We start from the raw sequence: 18,348 nt of genomic DNA, 5'->3' as shown, positions 1-18,348 counted from the left end.
TGAGTATGATATAAATACTTTTCTCTCAGTCTTTGGCTTATCTTGTTATTCTCTTAATCATATTTCAAAGAACAAAAATTTTTAATTTTGATTAAGTCCAATTTATGATTTTTTTTTTTTCTTTTCTTTTTGGCTCATGTTCTCGGTGCCGTATCTAAGAAATCTTCAGCAAATCCGAAGTTAGAATTCTTCTTTGTTTTCTTCTAGAAGCTGTATAGTTTTAGATTTTTACATTTAGTCTTTGATTTATTTTTAGTTAATTTTTGGATCTAGAGCTACATATCGATCAAAGTTTTTCTTTGAATATGTTGTTCTAGCACAGTCTGTGGAAAAGTTTTCTCCACTAAATTTACTTAACATCTTTGTGAAAAATCAATTGTCTGTATATCTGTAAACCTATTCCTGGACTCTCTATTCTGTCCCATTGAGCTATTTGGTGTAAATATTATATAATATAGCTATTAGTTATTGAAATATCTTGTTATAGTTTTGTATGTGTTTTATCATTTTTTGGCATCACATCTTTTGAATATCTGATATGGCAGCTTATCAGATGGGATTACTATTTCCTTCTCATTAACTGACCTTTTATCATTATGAAATGACCTTCTTTATCCCTGGTAGTATACTTTACTTCAAAAACTACTTTATCTTAGCTGCCTCAGCTTTATTTTTGTTGTTGTTGTTGTTGTTATTTTTGTTTTTGTAGAGGCAGGGTTTTGCCATGTTGCCCAGGCTGGTCTTGAACTCCTGAGCTCAAGCAGTCCACCCACCTGGGCCTCCCAAAGTGCTGGAGTTATAGGCATAAGCCACTGTGCCCAGTCCCCAGCTTTCTTTTGACTAGTGTTAGCATGTTGTATTTTTGCAACATATAATTGTGTCTTTATTATCCATTCTGACACACCTCTGCCTTTTAACGGGGATATTTAAATTATATTTTAATATGAGTATTGATTTGGTTAAGCTTAAATCTGTCATTTAGATGTTTTTTCTTTCTCTTCTGTTATTTCCTTTTTCCTCTTCTGCTTTTTTTAGGTTGAATGTTATTTAAGATTCTAGTTTTTCTTCTTTGTTGCCCTTTTACTGATAAATATCTTGTTTTTTTATGTAGTTTTAACTCATCAGAGGCTAAGTCAAGTAATATTATAGCATTTAATGTATATTTTAAAACCTTACAATATTATACCTCTAGTTCTCCTCTCCCATCATTTGAGTTATTGCTATACATTGTACTTTTACATATGTTACAAACACACACTACATTGTTTTTACATTTTTTAAATAGTTAGTTATCTTTTAAACTAGTGTCACGTAGTCATCTTTAGGTCCAAAAAAGGTTCAGACAGTTGTATATTTATTTAACAATTGTTGCTTTGAGAAAATCAGAATTGTTTCAGGAAGAAAAAAGGGGATGTTCAGGAAAATGGTAGGGTGTCCTGCATGTGTGCATCACACCAAAGTCAATGCTTTTGTAATCCTTAGGACAAATAAAACAAACCACCTAGCCAGAATAGTCAGTACCTTTTTAAATATAAATTAAAAGCTGAGTATCTAATGGTGGGATAGTAGAGGTTATCTTTCAAGGTGCTAATGGGATTGAGTTAGCTGCAAACTGTACTTCCTAAGTCAGTGAAACTGAAATTATATATTCAGCTGAATTTTGAAGAAAAACTACTAGATAAATTACTTTAGTTTTATATAATTCATGCTATATTTTATCCATAATTAATTAAGAAACAAAACTTATTGCTATGTCGAGCTATTTCTGTTTTATTGGTTAATAGAATTTGGAGTTTAAAAGGATACTGGAGCTCATTTAGTCCAATCTCTTCACTTTCCAGATAAAGCAACTGTGGCATAAAGATGCAAATTAAATTCTTCCAGTTCATAGTGGCATCTACTGTATTGTTATCCTTTTGAGGGCAAGACCTTGGACATATTATCCACTTTAGCAACAGCAGCTGTCTAGCGGTTTCTGACTCACAGTATATGTCCAATTAATGTTGGAGGGATGGGTGAACAAATGAATAAATCTGAAATTTGATTAATTCAGTTTCATTTCTCCTATGCAAAGTTATGCTAGAAAGTAGAATTAGTTACTTTTGTTTGGATGCCTGATATCCTCAATCAAGTAATAAACTGGAAGAACAATTATAGAATATTGTACGATTTGGATCCTATAGTGAGTGAAGTTCTAGTATGTTTAGTCTTCTACCTAAAATAAAAGTAAATTGGAACATTCTCAAGTTTATTACTAATCTCTTAGTCACTACATTAATAAAGTAACACCTGCGTATCTCAGAACTATTCAAAATCACTTTAGAATATCCAATTTTATTCATTTATTCATGGATGGGCATTTAGGTTGATTTCATATCTTGGCTATTGTCAGTAAAGCTGCAATGAACATTGGAGTGCAGATATCTCTTCTATATACAGATTTCATTTCCTTTGAATATATACCTTAAAGTGGGATTTTTGAATCATATAGTAATTCTGTTTTTAATTTTTTTGAGGAAACTTCATACTGTTTTCTGAAATGGCTATATTAATACACATTCCTACCAACAGTATGCAAAGGTTCCTTTTTCCCCCACATCCTCACCAATGCTTATCTTTTATCTTGTTGATAATAGCATTCTTATCTTTTATCTTGTTGGTAATAGCCATTCAGGTGTGAGGTGGTTTTATTTGCATTTCCCTAATGATTAGCGATGTTGAGCATTTCTTTCATATATGCAGTGGGATTTTATTCAGCCTTAAAAACTGAAGAAATCTTGTCATTTAATCAAGCTGGGAGACATTGTGCTAAATGAAATATGCCAAGCACAGAAAGACAAATACCACATGATGTCACTTACATGTGGAATCTAAAAAAGCCAAACTCTTAGAAGCAAAAAGTAGGATGGTGGTTACCAGGGTCATAGTCTTGGAGGGGATGAGGAATTGGAAGATGTTGGTCAAAGGCTACAAAGTTTTCGTTAAGATGAATCAGTCCCAGAGGTCCGTTTTATGGCATGGTGACTATAGTTCATAATCATGAATTATACACTTGAAAATTTGCTAAGAGAATATATCTTAAATGTTCTCAGTACATACACACACAAAAACTATGTTAGATGAATATTAAAACATCATGTTTTATACCGTAAATATATATGATTTTGTCAAGTATACCTCAGTAAAACTGGAAAAAAATACTTAACCTCTGTTGCCTTTGGCAGTGGTATGAGAAAACACTCTTATTCCCTGATAGTTTGTATTATATGCATTGGATGAGTCAAAAAGTCCTTAGATCAGAAGTGCAAGATTCAAATTAGTTGGTTGTTCAGCATGATAAACTGAAAAGTTTGAAACCTGATTTTGAAGACATTAATTCTGGTATTGGCTCTGCCATAGTAGCCATGAGGCCATGAACAAGTCACCTAACCTCCCTTCTGCCCATGAATCGTTCCATACTCTGACCTTATTCCCCACCATCTTCCTGTGTTATTTACTTTTCTGAATTTATTTGATTTTTTGAGCATATGAAAATGTATCACAGAGAGTTCTCAACTTTATACTCACCTGTCCATCCTCCTTTCCCACTGCTTAAGTGACTACTGACTAGTTTGCATACATATAAAATGGCAAATTGGGAATCTTTTTTTTTTAATTCTTATAAATTCAGGGGTTATAAGTGCAGTCTTGTTACATGGTTATATTGCATAGTGGTGAAGTCTGGGTTTTTAGTGTACCCATTACTTGCATAGTGAACATCATGTCCAGTAAGTAATTTTTCAATGCTCACCCTCCTTTCCCACTGCCCCCTTTTGGAGTCTCCAGTGTCTATTATTCCCCACCTCTCCATATATCCATGTGTACCCATTGTTTCACTCCCATTTGTGAGAACATGCTGCATTTGACTTTCTGTTTCTGAATTATTTCACTTAGAATAATGGCCTCCAGCTCCATCCATATTGCTGTTAAAGATAATTTCATTCTCTCTTATGGCTGGGTAGTGTTCCGTGTGTGTGTGTGTGTGTGTGTGTGTGTGTGTGTGTGTGTACACATTTTTATTTATGCAATTAAAAATTTTATTTATGCATTTGTTGATAGACATTTTGGTTGATTCTATGACTTTGTTATTGTGACTAATGCTGTGATAGGCATGCAGGTGTCTATTATTATACTGATTTCTTTTCCTTTGGATACTTAGTAGTGGGATTGCTGGATCTAATGATATTTCTATTTTTAGTTCTTTAAGAAATCTCCAGCCAGGTGTGGTGGCTCACACTTGTAATCCTGGCACTTTGGGAGGCCAAGGCGGGTGGATCACAAGGTCAGGAGTTCAAAACCAGCCTGGCCAATATGGTGAAACCCCATCTGTACTAAAAGTACAAAAATTAGCCAGGCATGGTGGTGTGCACCTATAGTCCCAGCTACTCTGGAGACTGAGGCAGGAGAATTGCTTGAACCCGGGAGACAGAGGTTGCAGTGAGCCAAGATCATGCCACTGCACTCCAGCCTGCCTGGGCAACAGAATGAGATTCTGTCTCTAAATAAATAAATAAGAAATCTCCATACAGTTTTCCATAGAGGTTGTACTAATTTACATTCTCACCAACAGTATATAAGCATTCCAACTTGGAAAGATTTTTGTTAGTGTTATTTTGGTACATTATTACGTTGTGATTGTTAGACCTTGCATAGATTCCTTATTCATATGAAGAACAAGAGCTCACCTTCACATTTTAAGGTGGTACAGGTTGAGTATCCCTTATCCAAAATGCAACCAGAAGTATTCTAGATTTTTTATTTTTTCAGAATTTGGAATATTTGCATTATGTTTAATGGTTGATCATCCCTAATCCAAAAATTTGATATCCAAAATGCTCCAATGAGCATTTACTTCAAGCTTGACCTTTGAGTACCATATGGATGCTCAAAAAGTTTAGGGTTTTGGAGCATTTCTGATTTTGGATTTTCAGATTAGGAATGCACAACCTGTAGTGGGTGTTGTTGTTGTTGTTGTTGTTGTTTTGAGACGGAGTCTCGCTCTGTCACCCAGGCTAGAGTGCAGTAGGGCAATCTCGACTCACCGCAAGCTCCGCCCCCCGGGTTCACGCCATTCTCCTGCCTCAGCCTTCCGTGTAGCTGGGACTACAGGCGCCCGTCACCGCGCGCGGCTAATTTTTTGTATTTTTGGTAGAGACGGGGTTTCAGAGTGTTAGCCAGGATGGTCTCGATCTCCTGACCTCGTGATCCGCCCGTCTCGGCCTCCCAAAGTGCTGGGATTATAGGGGTGAGCCACTGCGCCTGGCCTGTTGTTTAATTTAAATACCCACATCTATCAGTAGTCCATGAATTAGCTAGCCAATCCCAAAACATTTTGCCATAACTGTATTTTTCCATGCTCCTCACTTTAAGGATACAGCTGAAATAATTGTCCAAGTCTAGACATTGTTTGTACCTCCCTCTTTTCCATCCTACTGTCATATGTTATGGATTGACTGACATTGACTTGGCTCTAAAAATTCTTATTGTACTTAATAACCAAAGATTAAGAACAAAACTAAAATTGCTATAATATTTATGAAATAATTAAGGAAATAATATGTTGAATTGAGGGGGGGTGGTGTAAAATGTCAGGAAAAACTGGAGAATGACTGATGCATCTTTTCTTTTCCTTCTTCCCATCATGCAAATAACAAAGCTTCTAATCTTGATCTTTTAACAAGCTAATGTCAAGGAAAAAATATCTACTTAGGATGATACTTTGTTTTCCTTCTACCTCACTTTATTTTTTCAAAAAAAGACCTTTCTTATTAAAAAAAAAAAAAAATGTACTGTATAGAAGGAAGGAGATGTGATGTGTGGCTCTCTGTTGGGCCAAGTACAGATTTGGTAAAAGATTGGGAGTTTGATCAGTTCCATATTGTAAATTCCAAAATTCTTTCCGGCTTTGAAAATAAAGGAATTTGATTTAGCCTGTGGACAATAAGGTTGACAGAAGATTTAATGCTAATCTTTCAGTATACAAAAGAGCATTGTGTCTGTAAGAGTGAGCAGTTGTTCTTTGTTTCCACTAAGTAGGATAGGAAGCCATGATATTAAATCAAATAAGAAATAATTTAGATTTAGCAACCTCAAGTGTATTAAAACACAGGAAACTGTTACTAAGGAAGAATATAGATTTCCCTTAGACAAATCATCTGATCCATATTCACATATTATGAGAGTTCTGATATTGGGGCAAATATTATACGTGGTTATTAACATCTGCTAAATAAATACTGAAGTGAAAAAAACTTCAGGTAGTCCTTTCATAATATATGCTACCTCAAGGTCCTACGCTCTCAAGAAGGTATTTGAAAGATTCGCTAGGGACTGTCCTTATGAATCTTTGCTAAAGTATAAAATCTCTGTCAATTGAAAGAGAAAAAGAAACATCAACTAAACCCAAAAAGTCAAGGTTTCTCACAGAGATAGGCTGCATTTATCTGGAAAGATGTTCCCTCAGCCATTTGCCTAAATATCTTTTGTCTCAAGGACACCTGTTCGTAAGCAGAAATGATTTTTAATCAAAACTAAACCATGCTTTCTGCTAATTGTGTTTTTAATTTCTTCTTACTCTGAAGCTAGTTCATCAGTTGGATACGAGAAACCTGATCATTGAGTCACATGACTCATCTCTAAGATGTATGTAGCTAGAGAGAGGGCGATTATTCTTTACTCAAGAGTATGAAAATTTGATTTTCATTCTCTGGTTTATAAACATTGTTTTACTAAATGTTACCTATATAGGATAACACACACTTAGCAAACACATTTCTTACAGTCTATCCCTAATCTTCCATAACTACTGGTTTTATCCATAAGCTTAACCTTCCTGTATCTCCTTCAACCTACCTGTCTGTATTGTCATCCTCCCTGCCTTTACAGACAGTAACCTTCTAGTCAAAACAATTTCACCCAACTTACCTGATCTTGCTGACTTAAAACTTAAATGAAGTCTTATTCTATTCCTCAAACATCATATGTCCCTCACACTATTGCTATCTGGCTTCAACTAAACTTTTTCCTGCTCAAATCTCCAGTCACCTCTCTCTTTTTTAACCAGGCAGTAGTCTTTCAGACCCAACAATGTGTGACCTCTTGATCCCCATGTGACCCTGATGCCCCCTTCCTACTACCTAAAAAACTCTCCTCCTTAAATTTAGCACATCACAAACTTCAGCTTTCTTCTACCTCCTTGGTGACTGGTCTCAGTTATAGAGTCCTGTTCCTTTTCCTAACTCTAGAAAGGTGGTGCCCAGAGGGTTCTCGAGTTCTCTTCTCTTATTTATTTATTTTTATTTTTTATTTTTCTTTCTTTCTTTTTTTTTTTTTTTTTTTTTTTGAGATGGAATCTTGCAGTGTCACCTGGGCTGGAGTGCAATGCCACGATCTTGGCTCACTGCAACCTCCACCTCCCGGGTTCAAGCTATTCTCCTGTCTCAGCCTCCCAAGTAGCTGGGATTACAGGCATCTGCCACCACACCTGGCTAATTTTTTGTATTTTCAGTAGAGATGAGGTTTCACTATGTTGGCCAGGCTGGTCTCAAACTCCTGGCCTTGTGATCCACCCTCCTCGGCCTCCCAAAGTGCTGGGATTACAGGCGTGAGCCACCGCACCCTGCCCTCTGTTCTTATCTTTTGAGAACATAAAGAGAATTGACATGGCAGAAAATGTAATGAGTGTTTGTACTGATTGAAGTTCTTTTGGTGGCAAGCAATGAAAACTGACTGAGGCTAAGTCCAGGGAAAAGCTGAACAGCCAACCTTGGGGAAGAGCTTGAGAACCTAGAGTAATGTTAAGAATGTCAGCATCAGAATCATGTGCTTTTTTCTAGATTGCCACTGTTACAGTGTTTGGTTTCAACAGGCCCCATATCTTTATTTTTCATCCCCTCCCCATGTCAGCCTTATAAATCTTACGTGTTTTTTTAGACTTCCAAATGAAACTGTAATTACTCTGTGAAAGCTGTCGCGATTTTTTCAAGAATTGCTGAATGCACTCATCATTGAGCTAAAATTGTACCAACTGTGTGTCTACTATTTTGCCACAAGATATGGTGCAGTTATTGTGGTCCCAGAGTCTTTTTTCCTTTCTCTAAGCTAAGAGACATTTATGGGAGAAGGTAGTGAATTGTCTATCTAGCCCCTCTGTTTTTCTAGCTTGTCTCCCCCAGCACCCAGTGCTGTTTTGTTTTTTGTTTTAGTTTCTCAGGTGCTTGTTGAAGTAGAGTTTAGCAATTTAAATAGTCTTAATTTCACAGGTCACAAAGTTTAATTATGCACAAATGTATGTAGTTTGGCCTCAATCAGGTATCTCAGAAAAGAAACAATGTAGAAGTGACAGCTTATATATTTTAAGAAAAAGCTACTTCTGAACCCCACATCACTCTAAACATTTCTGTGTGTAAATGTGTATTTTATATTTCATTTTTTAAGTATTAGTTTTTTCTTCCTGTATATTAAATTTGATGGAATCTTAAACAAATCCTAAAAAATCATTTTATGGTTTCCATTACACCCTAACAAAGATGACAAGTAACACTGACATTTTATTATGAAGAAGATACATTAGCTTTATGTTTAAGATAAGAAGTCATCTTTGTGTCATGCTGACAAGACATTTAAAGTGTTGGTGACAAAAATAAACAAGAAGGAGAAATGTATACAGAAAGGTTAAGAGAAATGAATGGTAAAGAACAAAATAGTTTGCTAAATAGTATTAAAAGTTATTTGTACAGAGCTATAATTTAAATGTGAACTTAGGATACAGAAGGATCCTTAGTAAGCTTTTATATCTGTTAAATATTTTAATTATTATGACTGTCAACATCAGACACAATCTCTATACATGAACTGAGTCCTATTGAATTGGAACTGCTTCTAATAAAAAAAAACCAATTCTTTAGTCACTTATTTACTTTTGAAAGATTTTAAAACAAAACACCTTGTTGATGTACTAGTTAGGATACTGCCAAATGCTGTAACAAGAAAGTCGTTACATTTCAATAATTCAAAATAATATCAGGTTTGTAAGAGTTTACCGCAGGTATTCCTGGCAGAAGTATGACTTTCTTCCACATGGTGATTTAAGGCTCTGATTTCTTTCATTTCCTAGGGTATTCGTGTTCTCTGAACTTGACTGGCAGAGGAATAAAGTGGGGTAAAGACATCAAACCTGTATCTTGATCACCTTTTCCCAAGGTGACACATGTCGCTTCTCACCCCTTTAATAGGAACTTTTATATGTCCCTACTTAGAAGCAGGAGTATCTGGAAAACCTGGTTCTTGGCTAACTAGCTGTTTACTAGCAACAGTTCTATACTGGTGAAAGCATGAATCGTGGCAGATAGCCAGACGATGTGCCATAGTTCACCCTTGTGCCACCAAGTTGTTTTGTTGTCCTTCTTCCTACACATAGAACACATTCACCCCAACTCAAGAGAAACAGCCCAAAGTCCTATTTCATTTTTATATCCAGTCCATTATCTGCATCACAGTTAGCTGTGGTTCTTCGCAGTCTGGCAACCTATGAACTAAAGTTCATGGTAACTGCTTACGACACCTTCCCTCCCCATTCTGCCTCAGCACAAATCCAATATACAGTAGAGGAACAGGAACAGGAGAGCTACAGGTAAGTTTGCCATGTGGAAAAAGGAAAAGCAGGAAATGCACGGCAGTAATTGTCCAATTACAATAATGAAATCCTATCTGACAGGCACTGTGAAGACACCCTGCCAAGGAAGTGTTCCAGATCTCTTGATCAGAGCTGTATTGTGTATTCTGAAAATAACTCCCTCGTCCTTTATTCTCCATGGCCCTCTGGGCTCTGCACCTTGGGAGCTTCTTCCTTATCTATTTATTCATGGCGAATTTGGAAAAGATATATGACCACCTTCAGCAAACTATCGCAGGAACAGAAAACCGAACACCGCATGTTCTCACTCATGGGTGGGAATTGAACAATGAGATGACTTGGACTCTGGAGGGGAAACATCACACACCGGGGCCTATTATGGGGAGGGGGGAGGGGAAGGAGGGAGGGATGGGACTAGGAGTTATACCTGATGTAAATGACAAGTTGATGGGTACTGACAAGTTGGTGGGTGCAGCACACCAACATGCCACAGGTATACATATGTAACAAACCTGCACGTTGTGCACATGTACCCTAGAACTTAAAGTATAAAAAAAAAAAAAAGAAAGAAAGAAATATGACCACTTTTTTGGTTGTGTAATTTGGGAGCCTGAAAACTATTAAAACTATTTAACAGACCATTTTGAAGTTTAAGTTCAGCATTTACCAATGCACTTCTCTTAGAAACAGAAGATTTCATATCTGTGGACCTCCCCTTGTTACACGTGCCAGTGTTCACACCTTTATCAGTCAGTCTGTCCAGAAAAACAAACATTTCCAAGTCTTTCCAATGGAGGGAACATAACATAGGGAATTAGATATACATATGATAGGGAGAAGCCAAGGAGATGATTGTGAATATACCCAGAAATTAACTAAATCAGGAAACCATTGCATACTCTAGGGAAAGAAGAGCAATAGGAAGAAGTGATATTATCAGAGCTAAGAGTGCTGTTAATAAAAGACAAAACTAAGTCCTATTGAAGAGGAACTAAGCTCCTTGAGAGATGTGAGTCATTCATATTCTTTAATCTTTGTGTGTCCTCACATAATAAGAACTCAGTGTTTATTTAATTGAACAGAGCTGAGCAATAAATCCTTCCACTGACTTCAGTTAGAAATACCCATCAAAAAATAAAATGTGGCAGAAAGAATGGTATTCGATATTGGGATAGCCTTTAATTTGTGGATCAGCCCAAATCAGTTATCTTGGGACCTAATTTAGCAAGCCATCATTGGCATTTACAGAATGAAAAATTGTCAAAAGTTTTAATTTAAATATTCTCTTCCTGTATAAGAGTTTAGAGTTTGGTACAGTACCAATTTTTATATAAACATAGAAGGAAGAATTAAAAAGCAATAAAGTCTATAAGTGGCTCATGCCAAAATATTTTTTTTTTTTTAAGTTTTAAGGGGGATGGGTGTGGAGAAAGAGAAAAAGCTTTCAAGACTTGTTAGGAAAATAGCAGCTATAGCTGCAGTGGATATAGAGCTCTATCTTAGTCTTTTATTCTTTTTTGGAATAACCTTCTAAGTTGATAATGATATTCCTTTGTCTACTGGTTTGAGCCAAAAGCTATCATCTTATTTTTCTTTACTGTCACTTAAGAAAGAATCTGTAAGATATTACATTGGATATTTTAGCAGTCAAAATGAATTCTAGAGTATGATCATAATTGTGAAAACATTGCAAATGTCATTTAGTTTGTTCTTAGATGTCCTTTATATACTTGAGTATGTGGATATGCTGGATTCAACACAGCTATGGCTTTTAGGAAAGGCATGAGAAAAGTCTCAAAATAGTAGATACGTTTAACAACTTACAAATTGAGAATAGTTTGAGAAGCTTTTATGACTATGTTGTCTTTCCTAGAGAGAAGGAGAGTCTTGCCTAAAGATTTCTTGGTGAAGATTTCTACTTATACTGTAAATGAAGATTTGAGAGTAGGGGAAGGGTATGACAAAGTCAATTGCCATGAATGCTTTCAAAACATTTTACTCTTAGAATCTAAGAATAGAAGGCAACCTTATTAAATTGATAAAGACTATCTGTAACAACTTGAGATGGGACTTTGTTTTGTTATATTAAAGTAAAAGTATAACAATATTACAAAGAAATTTCAGATTCACAATCACTTTGTGTTGCAGCAAGATTTATACACAAGAAGATATGTTTCAATATAGTTTTAATGAACATATTTATTCTGTTTGTGAAAAAAAGTTTTAGCATACCTGGGAATGTTTATAATTCTTCCATTCATATCTAAGCTTCAGGCTTATGGCTTAAAATATAATGCAGTGCACTTCACATATTTGTGTTGTCTTTTAGCCTATAATACTCCCATTTAAAAATATCAAGGCTTGGGTGTAAACTGTGCCTAAATATGTCATAACTGATTTTAAAAGGGGGAAAATACCTTGTGTTATCTGCATGGTACCTAACATCTGAAGAGTAGGCTTCTCTTTCTTGGGTTGACTCTGTGAAGTGAGGGTTGTGAAATAATCACTTGTTAATTTGGTGGTTTTATTAAAAGTAATTACTTTGTTTCCGTCATTATAATATCTGTAGTTTTGAAAACATGTCGGGAAAAAGTCCTTCTTTGGTATTGATCTAGAGCAGAAAATGTGCTGTTTTCCATCTCTAATTGAGTTGATTTCCTTTAATACTATTTTACAATGATAATAAAACATGAGGCATATTTGTGCTGTTTGAAATAATTGGCTTTGGTTTTTAAGCATGTTATCCATAATTTCAAAGAATACCTTTCTGAACTGCTTTGCCCTGAGGAGTTTAGAATTTTCTTGAAATTATGGGTGTCTCTTGAGTATTTTTCAACATCAATTCAACTGTAGCTTGTTGTGCTATTAATTCATTATGAAGTGACACAGGAAGAAAACTCATTATGTGATAATGTGAAAACACGTATTTGTCAAAAAATAAATTAAGTCTATATTGAAAATCCATCAGCTATTGTAGTAGGGAGTCAAATGGTTTATTGGATACATTTGGGTGTTCACACCGTTTTTTCAAACAGGTAAACATAGAAAATATTTTAGTTCCAACCCATAGACACTCTGTATCATGCATTTAAATATGGTCTTTTTTCCATACAGGTGATATTATACCCAACTTCTAATAGCTCCAAATCAGCTGAATTACATCAAATGGTAGTTCCAAAAAATAGCCAGGATTCTGACTTAAAAATCAAACTGGCAGTGCGAATGGATAAACCAGCACATATGAAGCATAGTGGGTGAGTATACATTTGAGGATTGTTTTCCTGAATTATTGAATTTCATTTCAGTGTATTATTTTTGTCAGTTTAGTGAGAGAACCAGTATAGCAGGCTTTCACATGGAGTTTTCTCAAAAAGTGACACACATGAGTTATCTTACTCAATGTTTTTAGACCCAAAGATAGCTTTATAGCTCAATACATGGGTCTTTAGTTAAGATAACTGTATGCATGCTACCACAATATTGAAACTTGATTGTGTTAGTATTACTCATCAGTCATATTGATTCAGGGCACGATACCTTCTAAGAAACATTCTTCAAATTGCAATCATAGTAGAAACAAGTTTAGCATTGAGGTCCCTAGAAATAAAACCTCCATAGACTATATAAAAACTAAAACATAGTGTAGATATAACCCAACGAGGCTGTATATATTTTGACAAGAGGAATATGAGTGTTCATCCAAACATGTGAGTGAGAACTGAATCAATATTGGAGAAAACTGCTGTTGCCTGGGGAATAAGTGCAGGTACTGTCTCCTGGGGATCACCAGGGGTCAGAGTGAGCCTTCATCTCTGCCAAGGTTCTTTGTCTGTTGCAGCTGGTGATGAAACAGGTCTGAACTCTTGAATAAAATGAATTTCCAAAAATCCAGGACTTCCTCAGAATAACACTTTGGACTTACTATGGCCAAATCCCAGCATAGGGGTATTAACCATTAGGAAAGAAAAGGGGCCATTTTTCTTACTGTGGAGAAAAGCAGTTGTTGAAGTGACTTACCCTGAGTTTAGCAACAAACACAGAGGTCTAAAAAAGCATATCCTTGTAACAAGCAGAGTCTGCTGGCATTGGGGCCCAATCACTAACATCAGGGTGGAGCGAACTGATGATTCAAAAAATGAGGAGGATTCTTTGGACGACCATTAGGGGAAACAAAGTTAGGTTCTGGGCAGGGGGAAGTCCAAGGTATACATTACAGTTGGGATGGAACTAAGCGCTGTATTGCTTTTTGGTTTAGTAGGCAGCATGTGCAGTGTCAGACCTCACCAAAGGGAAAAAGTACATGAGAGGGTGGGCTCTTAGAAAGGGAACCATGATTCGGACAACCAACGTTATGCATCTTTAATGTAGTAATGTAAAGTCAAGTCTAACTATGACTCAGCTTATAATGCACATAGAATGTCTGGGATTTAATATTTAATTCATGCATCCATCTACCTGCTCACCAGTAATTTATGCAGCAGGCATGTATTGAGCACTTACTGTCTTCCAACTAGGACACACTTTAATATGATATTATTGCAGGCCTATAGGAACTGGCTAGTCAGGGATTCAGACTTGTATGCAAATAATTATGATAGTGAGTGATAAGTGCTGTAAGACAGAAATGGGAACCTGAGAAAAATAATACCTGATTTTTGCCAGGTACAGTGAATGAAAGTCTCACAGGACACCTGACTTTTCAGATAAAACTTAAAGGATAAATTCATCAGGTAGACAGTGGGAGAAATGGCATTCTAGCATCATGACAGCATGTACAAAGGCAGGGAGTCCTGGAAGGACTTTTTAGCTGATGATGACAAGTTCAGTGAAACTGTCAGAGTGCTTTGAGACTAGAGAGAGTGCTAGTGCTCTAAAGTGCTTAGAGACTAGTAGAGTTACACATAAAAGAACACAGTATGTTCCAGGAACTGCAGTTGTTTCTCCACTCTTTTGTACTCAGTCCCTTTTTCTTTTGATGAATGACACAATAAAAAAAAAAAAAAAAAACAGAAACCTATCATAATGTCAAGATGGCCCTAATTTACCCATCCACAGTACCGTGCCATGGTGAATGCCCCTGGACCTTCAGCTTGTCCCAAGAACAAAGACTGAACATGCATAGGGCAGGTCCTGTAACCTTTAGCTCCAGTGGGAAGAAACCCTTGCTCTCACCTGGCAGTTTCTTGGTTTAGCATACTCCAGGATAGGTGAGACAATCCACACCCCTTACAAGGCTTGATTTGGAGGTAGGGTTTGTTTTTTTCACATCTCTTTGAATCAGTACCCCTAGAATGACCCTGCAATTGACTTCTGCCCAAGACTAAAGGTGAAGGAAAAGACTAAAGAGGATATATCATAGTCTCTTAATTTAATCCATAAAGCTCAGGAACTCACTGAAGGACTCAGACCGAAAATGCATCATAGCCCGACCATAACAATTATTATCTAACATTGCTAAGAGATACAGGCATTTCTAGATATTTAGGTATCTCTTCCGTTTGTGATATACACATTGATGCAATGTTAGAACTGAAAATTATCAGTGATGTTATACTAACATAGTGTGTTGTGTAGCAAAATTAAGAATGTCATATTCCGAAATAGTGGTTTGATTAAAATATTTTAATACTAATATTAGAAGAATTGAAGATTTTCAACATTGCTATAATAATAATTGATCCCTATGGACAGGGACAGTTAGAGGTGCTTTAACCTAAACATCTGTTCTGTTTCCTCAGTACCCATGTGGTAACAGTTTTAAACATTTTGAATAATACACCTATGTGTAAACATATATTGGAGAACATTTCACCTACAGCATAGCTATATTCGTCTTTTTCTAAAGTACTTTATAAATGGATTTTACTGCACTTAGTTACATTTAAGAAGAGAAAGTTAATCTTTTTCTTCCAAGTATTCCGTCATACACCAAAGCAATAATATAACAAGAATAGTAGGTTAATAGCGTTTTGCTTTGAGCCTGGATCGTGTTTTGTTGATCATTTCTCCTATAATCAATAATTAACAGATGGATAATTTCAAAAGAGACAAGTCAAGTTTTAAAAATATTAATTTATCTTTAAAATATAGCAAACTCTTGTTACAGATAGAGTTGTTAGGTGGATTAAAAAATAAATTGGAGGATAATGGATTTTTATCTTCAGAGCACTTTAGACTTTGAAATCTTTTGGGACTTCAGTAGTAAAAACCTATTCTCTGTTTTAATAATGTAGACATCAAATATATCTTTCTTGCGTGAACTATTGTAACATGTATTCTCTGTTTTATTCATTTATCACTTATCTATGGCCCCTAAAAAATAATTTTATCAATGTTATTTATATTTGTCTGTGTTTTCTCAACTATACTCTGTTTCTTAGACCTATTTGAATTCTCAGTGCCTCCCACAGTGTATAATCAGAGATAGATATTAATGTGAATAATGATGGTGAAAATGTAATATTGTGCTCCCTAGGGTATTAAGGGAAAAGTAATACAAATGAGAGTAAGCCTTATTTACAAATTGAAACTTAAAGGTTCTAAACACAGTTTATTGGGAATAGAACATAATTTTAATGTAAAAAAAATGCGTAAAATAAATGAAATAAATGGTGTTTAGTTCTCAGTGTTGCATTTTAAAATGACTGTTTTTTTTTTAAACCAGAAGGTAAAATGCATCCAATCTAAAGCTCATGTTTCTGATAACTAATCAATCCACCACTATACATTATAGTTTATTTAAGTATGACTAACTACATGTAAATAAGCATAACGATGATTCCATCCTTTTAAAACCAAACTGAGCATTACCACAAGACGTATATTTAGCAAAAACGAGTTTATTTATTCTTTTGGAATATGTCATCTAAACTAATTATAGAAACTAACCCTTTGATAAATCTGTTGAACAAATTACCAGCTACGTTTTGAATGGTTAAATGATTCACATCCAGCTTTTGAATTTATTTTCCTGGTTTGTGTGTGTGTGTATGTGTAACATGAAGATAGAAGTGTTCTTGAACAAATGGGTTATACTTTAGCATAGCCTAGTGGCTAAGTAACAGTTTTAACTTAAAACTCAAATAACTATTCCTGTTTTTATTAAATAAGATTATTTGCCTAATTCAAAGGTTATTTTCTCAACCACAAGGGTAAAATAAAATGGAACTAATAAATGATGGTTATGACAATTAAATCTATAACTGAAAAAGAGAAAATTGGCTCTCACAAATATGTGGAAGCATTATTACCATGATCTATGAGAAGTCTGCATGCAACTGATTACTTTTACAGTAAAAATAGAGTTTCATAACTATATAACTATAGAAGACTTTTGTCATAGTTTCTAATTGGTAAGAAAATTTTAGCAAAACTACTCTCAGATGAATCTCATATTTCTCTTTGTGTAGAGTCATGCTTGGCTATTTACACATTTGTTGAATGAACGGATGGATTAAAATATTTTGACATTGTCACAAATAAAACTCTCTAATTTCCATCATAAAGATAGAAAAGGCATTGGGCTCATCTCTTGTTGCAAGGAGAGACAGTAGTTGAACTTCCAGCAGGAAAAACGAGACAAGCCCCACACTGGCTGCATTGTGGCCCCTCCATTTCCCAGAGAGAGGGCCAGCTGGGCATCCAGAAATTGGAGCAGCATGCCTGTGTAAACTGCATTCACATGCTAAATATTCAGACATTGTATTTGCTTATAAAGTAAAATGACTGCACTCTAGTAAAGTTCCATTATTTAGCTTATTATTCAAGGTTTATGATCTCCAACTAATTTAGGGGAGGAAAATCTTAGCTGCATCAAGGTAGTATTTGCTCAGAGGGTCCAGCCTTTAAACAAAGCCTAGTCTGTTCTTTCACAAAGAAAATTGATATTTCATTTTTAAATGTACCTTTTAGAATGACTTCCCTCTGTGTCCTTGTCTAAAATAACTATGTTTCGATATCTGACCCTGACCTGAACCTATGTATGTGTAGGTCTACTTGCATTCCCAGGTTGAACTTGGCCCAGCCTGGCTTATCCTGATTTCACCAAAATCCTACTTGAGTCCCTTGAACTGTAATCATCATCATCATCATCATCATCATCATCTTTTTTTTTTTTTTTTTGAGACAGCGTCTCACTCTGTCGCCCAGGCTGTAATGCAGTGGCACCATCTTGGCTCACTGCAACCTCCACCTGCCATGCTTAAGCAGTCCTAGTCTCCCAACTAGCTCAGACTACAGGCGTGCACCACCACCCTTGGCTAATTTTTTTGTATTGTTATTAGAGACAGGGTTTCGCTATGTTGCTCAGGCTGGTCTCAAACTACTGCACTCAAGCGATCCTCCTGCCTTGGACTCCCAGAGTGCTGGAAATACAGGTGTGAGCCACTGTGCTCGGCCTTATAATAACATTCTTCAAATTTTAACCACATCATTTGACTTTATTCAAAAGAAAATGCTCAAAGACAGATGAGAAAAATAGAAATGTACAAATCATCATTAATTCCTTGAGAGTATAAAAGTTACATCCCTATTAGGGCCCTTTGCTTAATTGTTAGACTTTAATTTACATTTTTATTTGACAGCTATTATGGATGTAGATAAGGTAGTTTGTTGCTCTTTGTGTGTTTATTTTTCTGCTAACTTTATTTTGTCTCCTCTCTATGTCCAAGGGAGAA

At 35.7% G+C, this 18,348-nt stretch overlaps 1 protein-coding gene across 17 annotated transcripts in view; it reads left to right on the top strand.

Annotated features, from left to right (window-relative positions):
• LOC113224832 (calcium-dependent secretion activator 2) overlaps positions 1 to 18,348 on the top strand; it is a 567,701-nt gene that overhangs the window by 307,395 nt on the left and 241,958 nt on the right. For all 17 annotated transcript variants that reach the window (XM_026454354.2, XM_026454360.1, XM_026454352.1 and 14 more), the window contains one exon: positions 12,788 to 12,927. In XM_026454354.2, coding sequence (XP_026310139.1) covers positions 12,788 to 12,927 — 140 coding nt within the window. The remainder of the gene's footprint in view (positions 1 to 12,787; positions 12,928 to 18,348) is intronic.

Source organism: Piliocolobus tephrosceles, unplaced genomic scaffold (assembly GCF_002776525.5).
Source record: "Piliocolobus tephrosceles isolate RC106 unplaced genomic scaffold, ASM277652v3 unscaffolded_41, whole genome shotgun sequence".
Taxonomy (NCBI): Eukaryota; Metazoa; Chordata; class Mammalia; order Primates; family Cercopithecidae; genus Piliocolobus; species Piliocolobus tephrosceles.
Note: the sequence above shows the minus strand (reverse complement) of the source record. Positions and strands in the feature narration are given on the sequence as shown.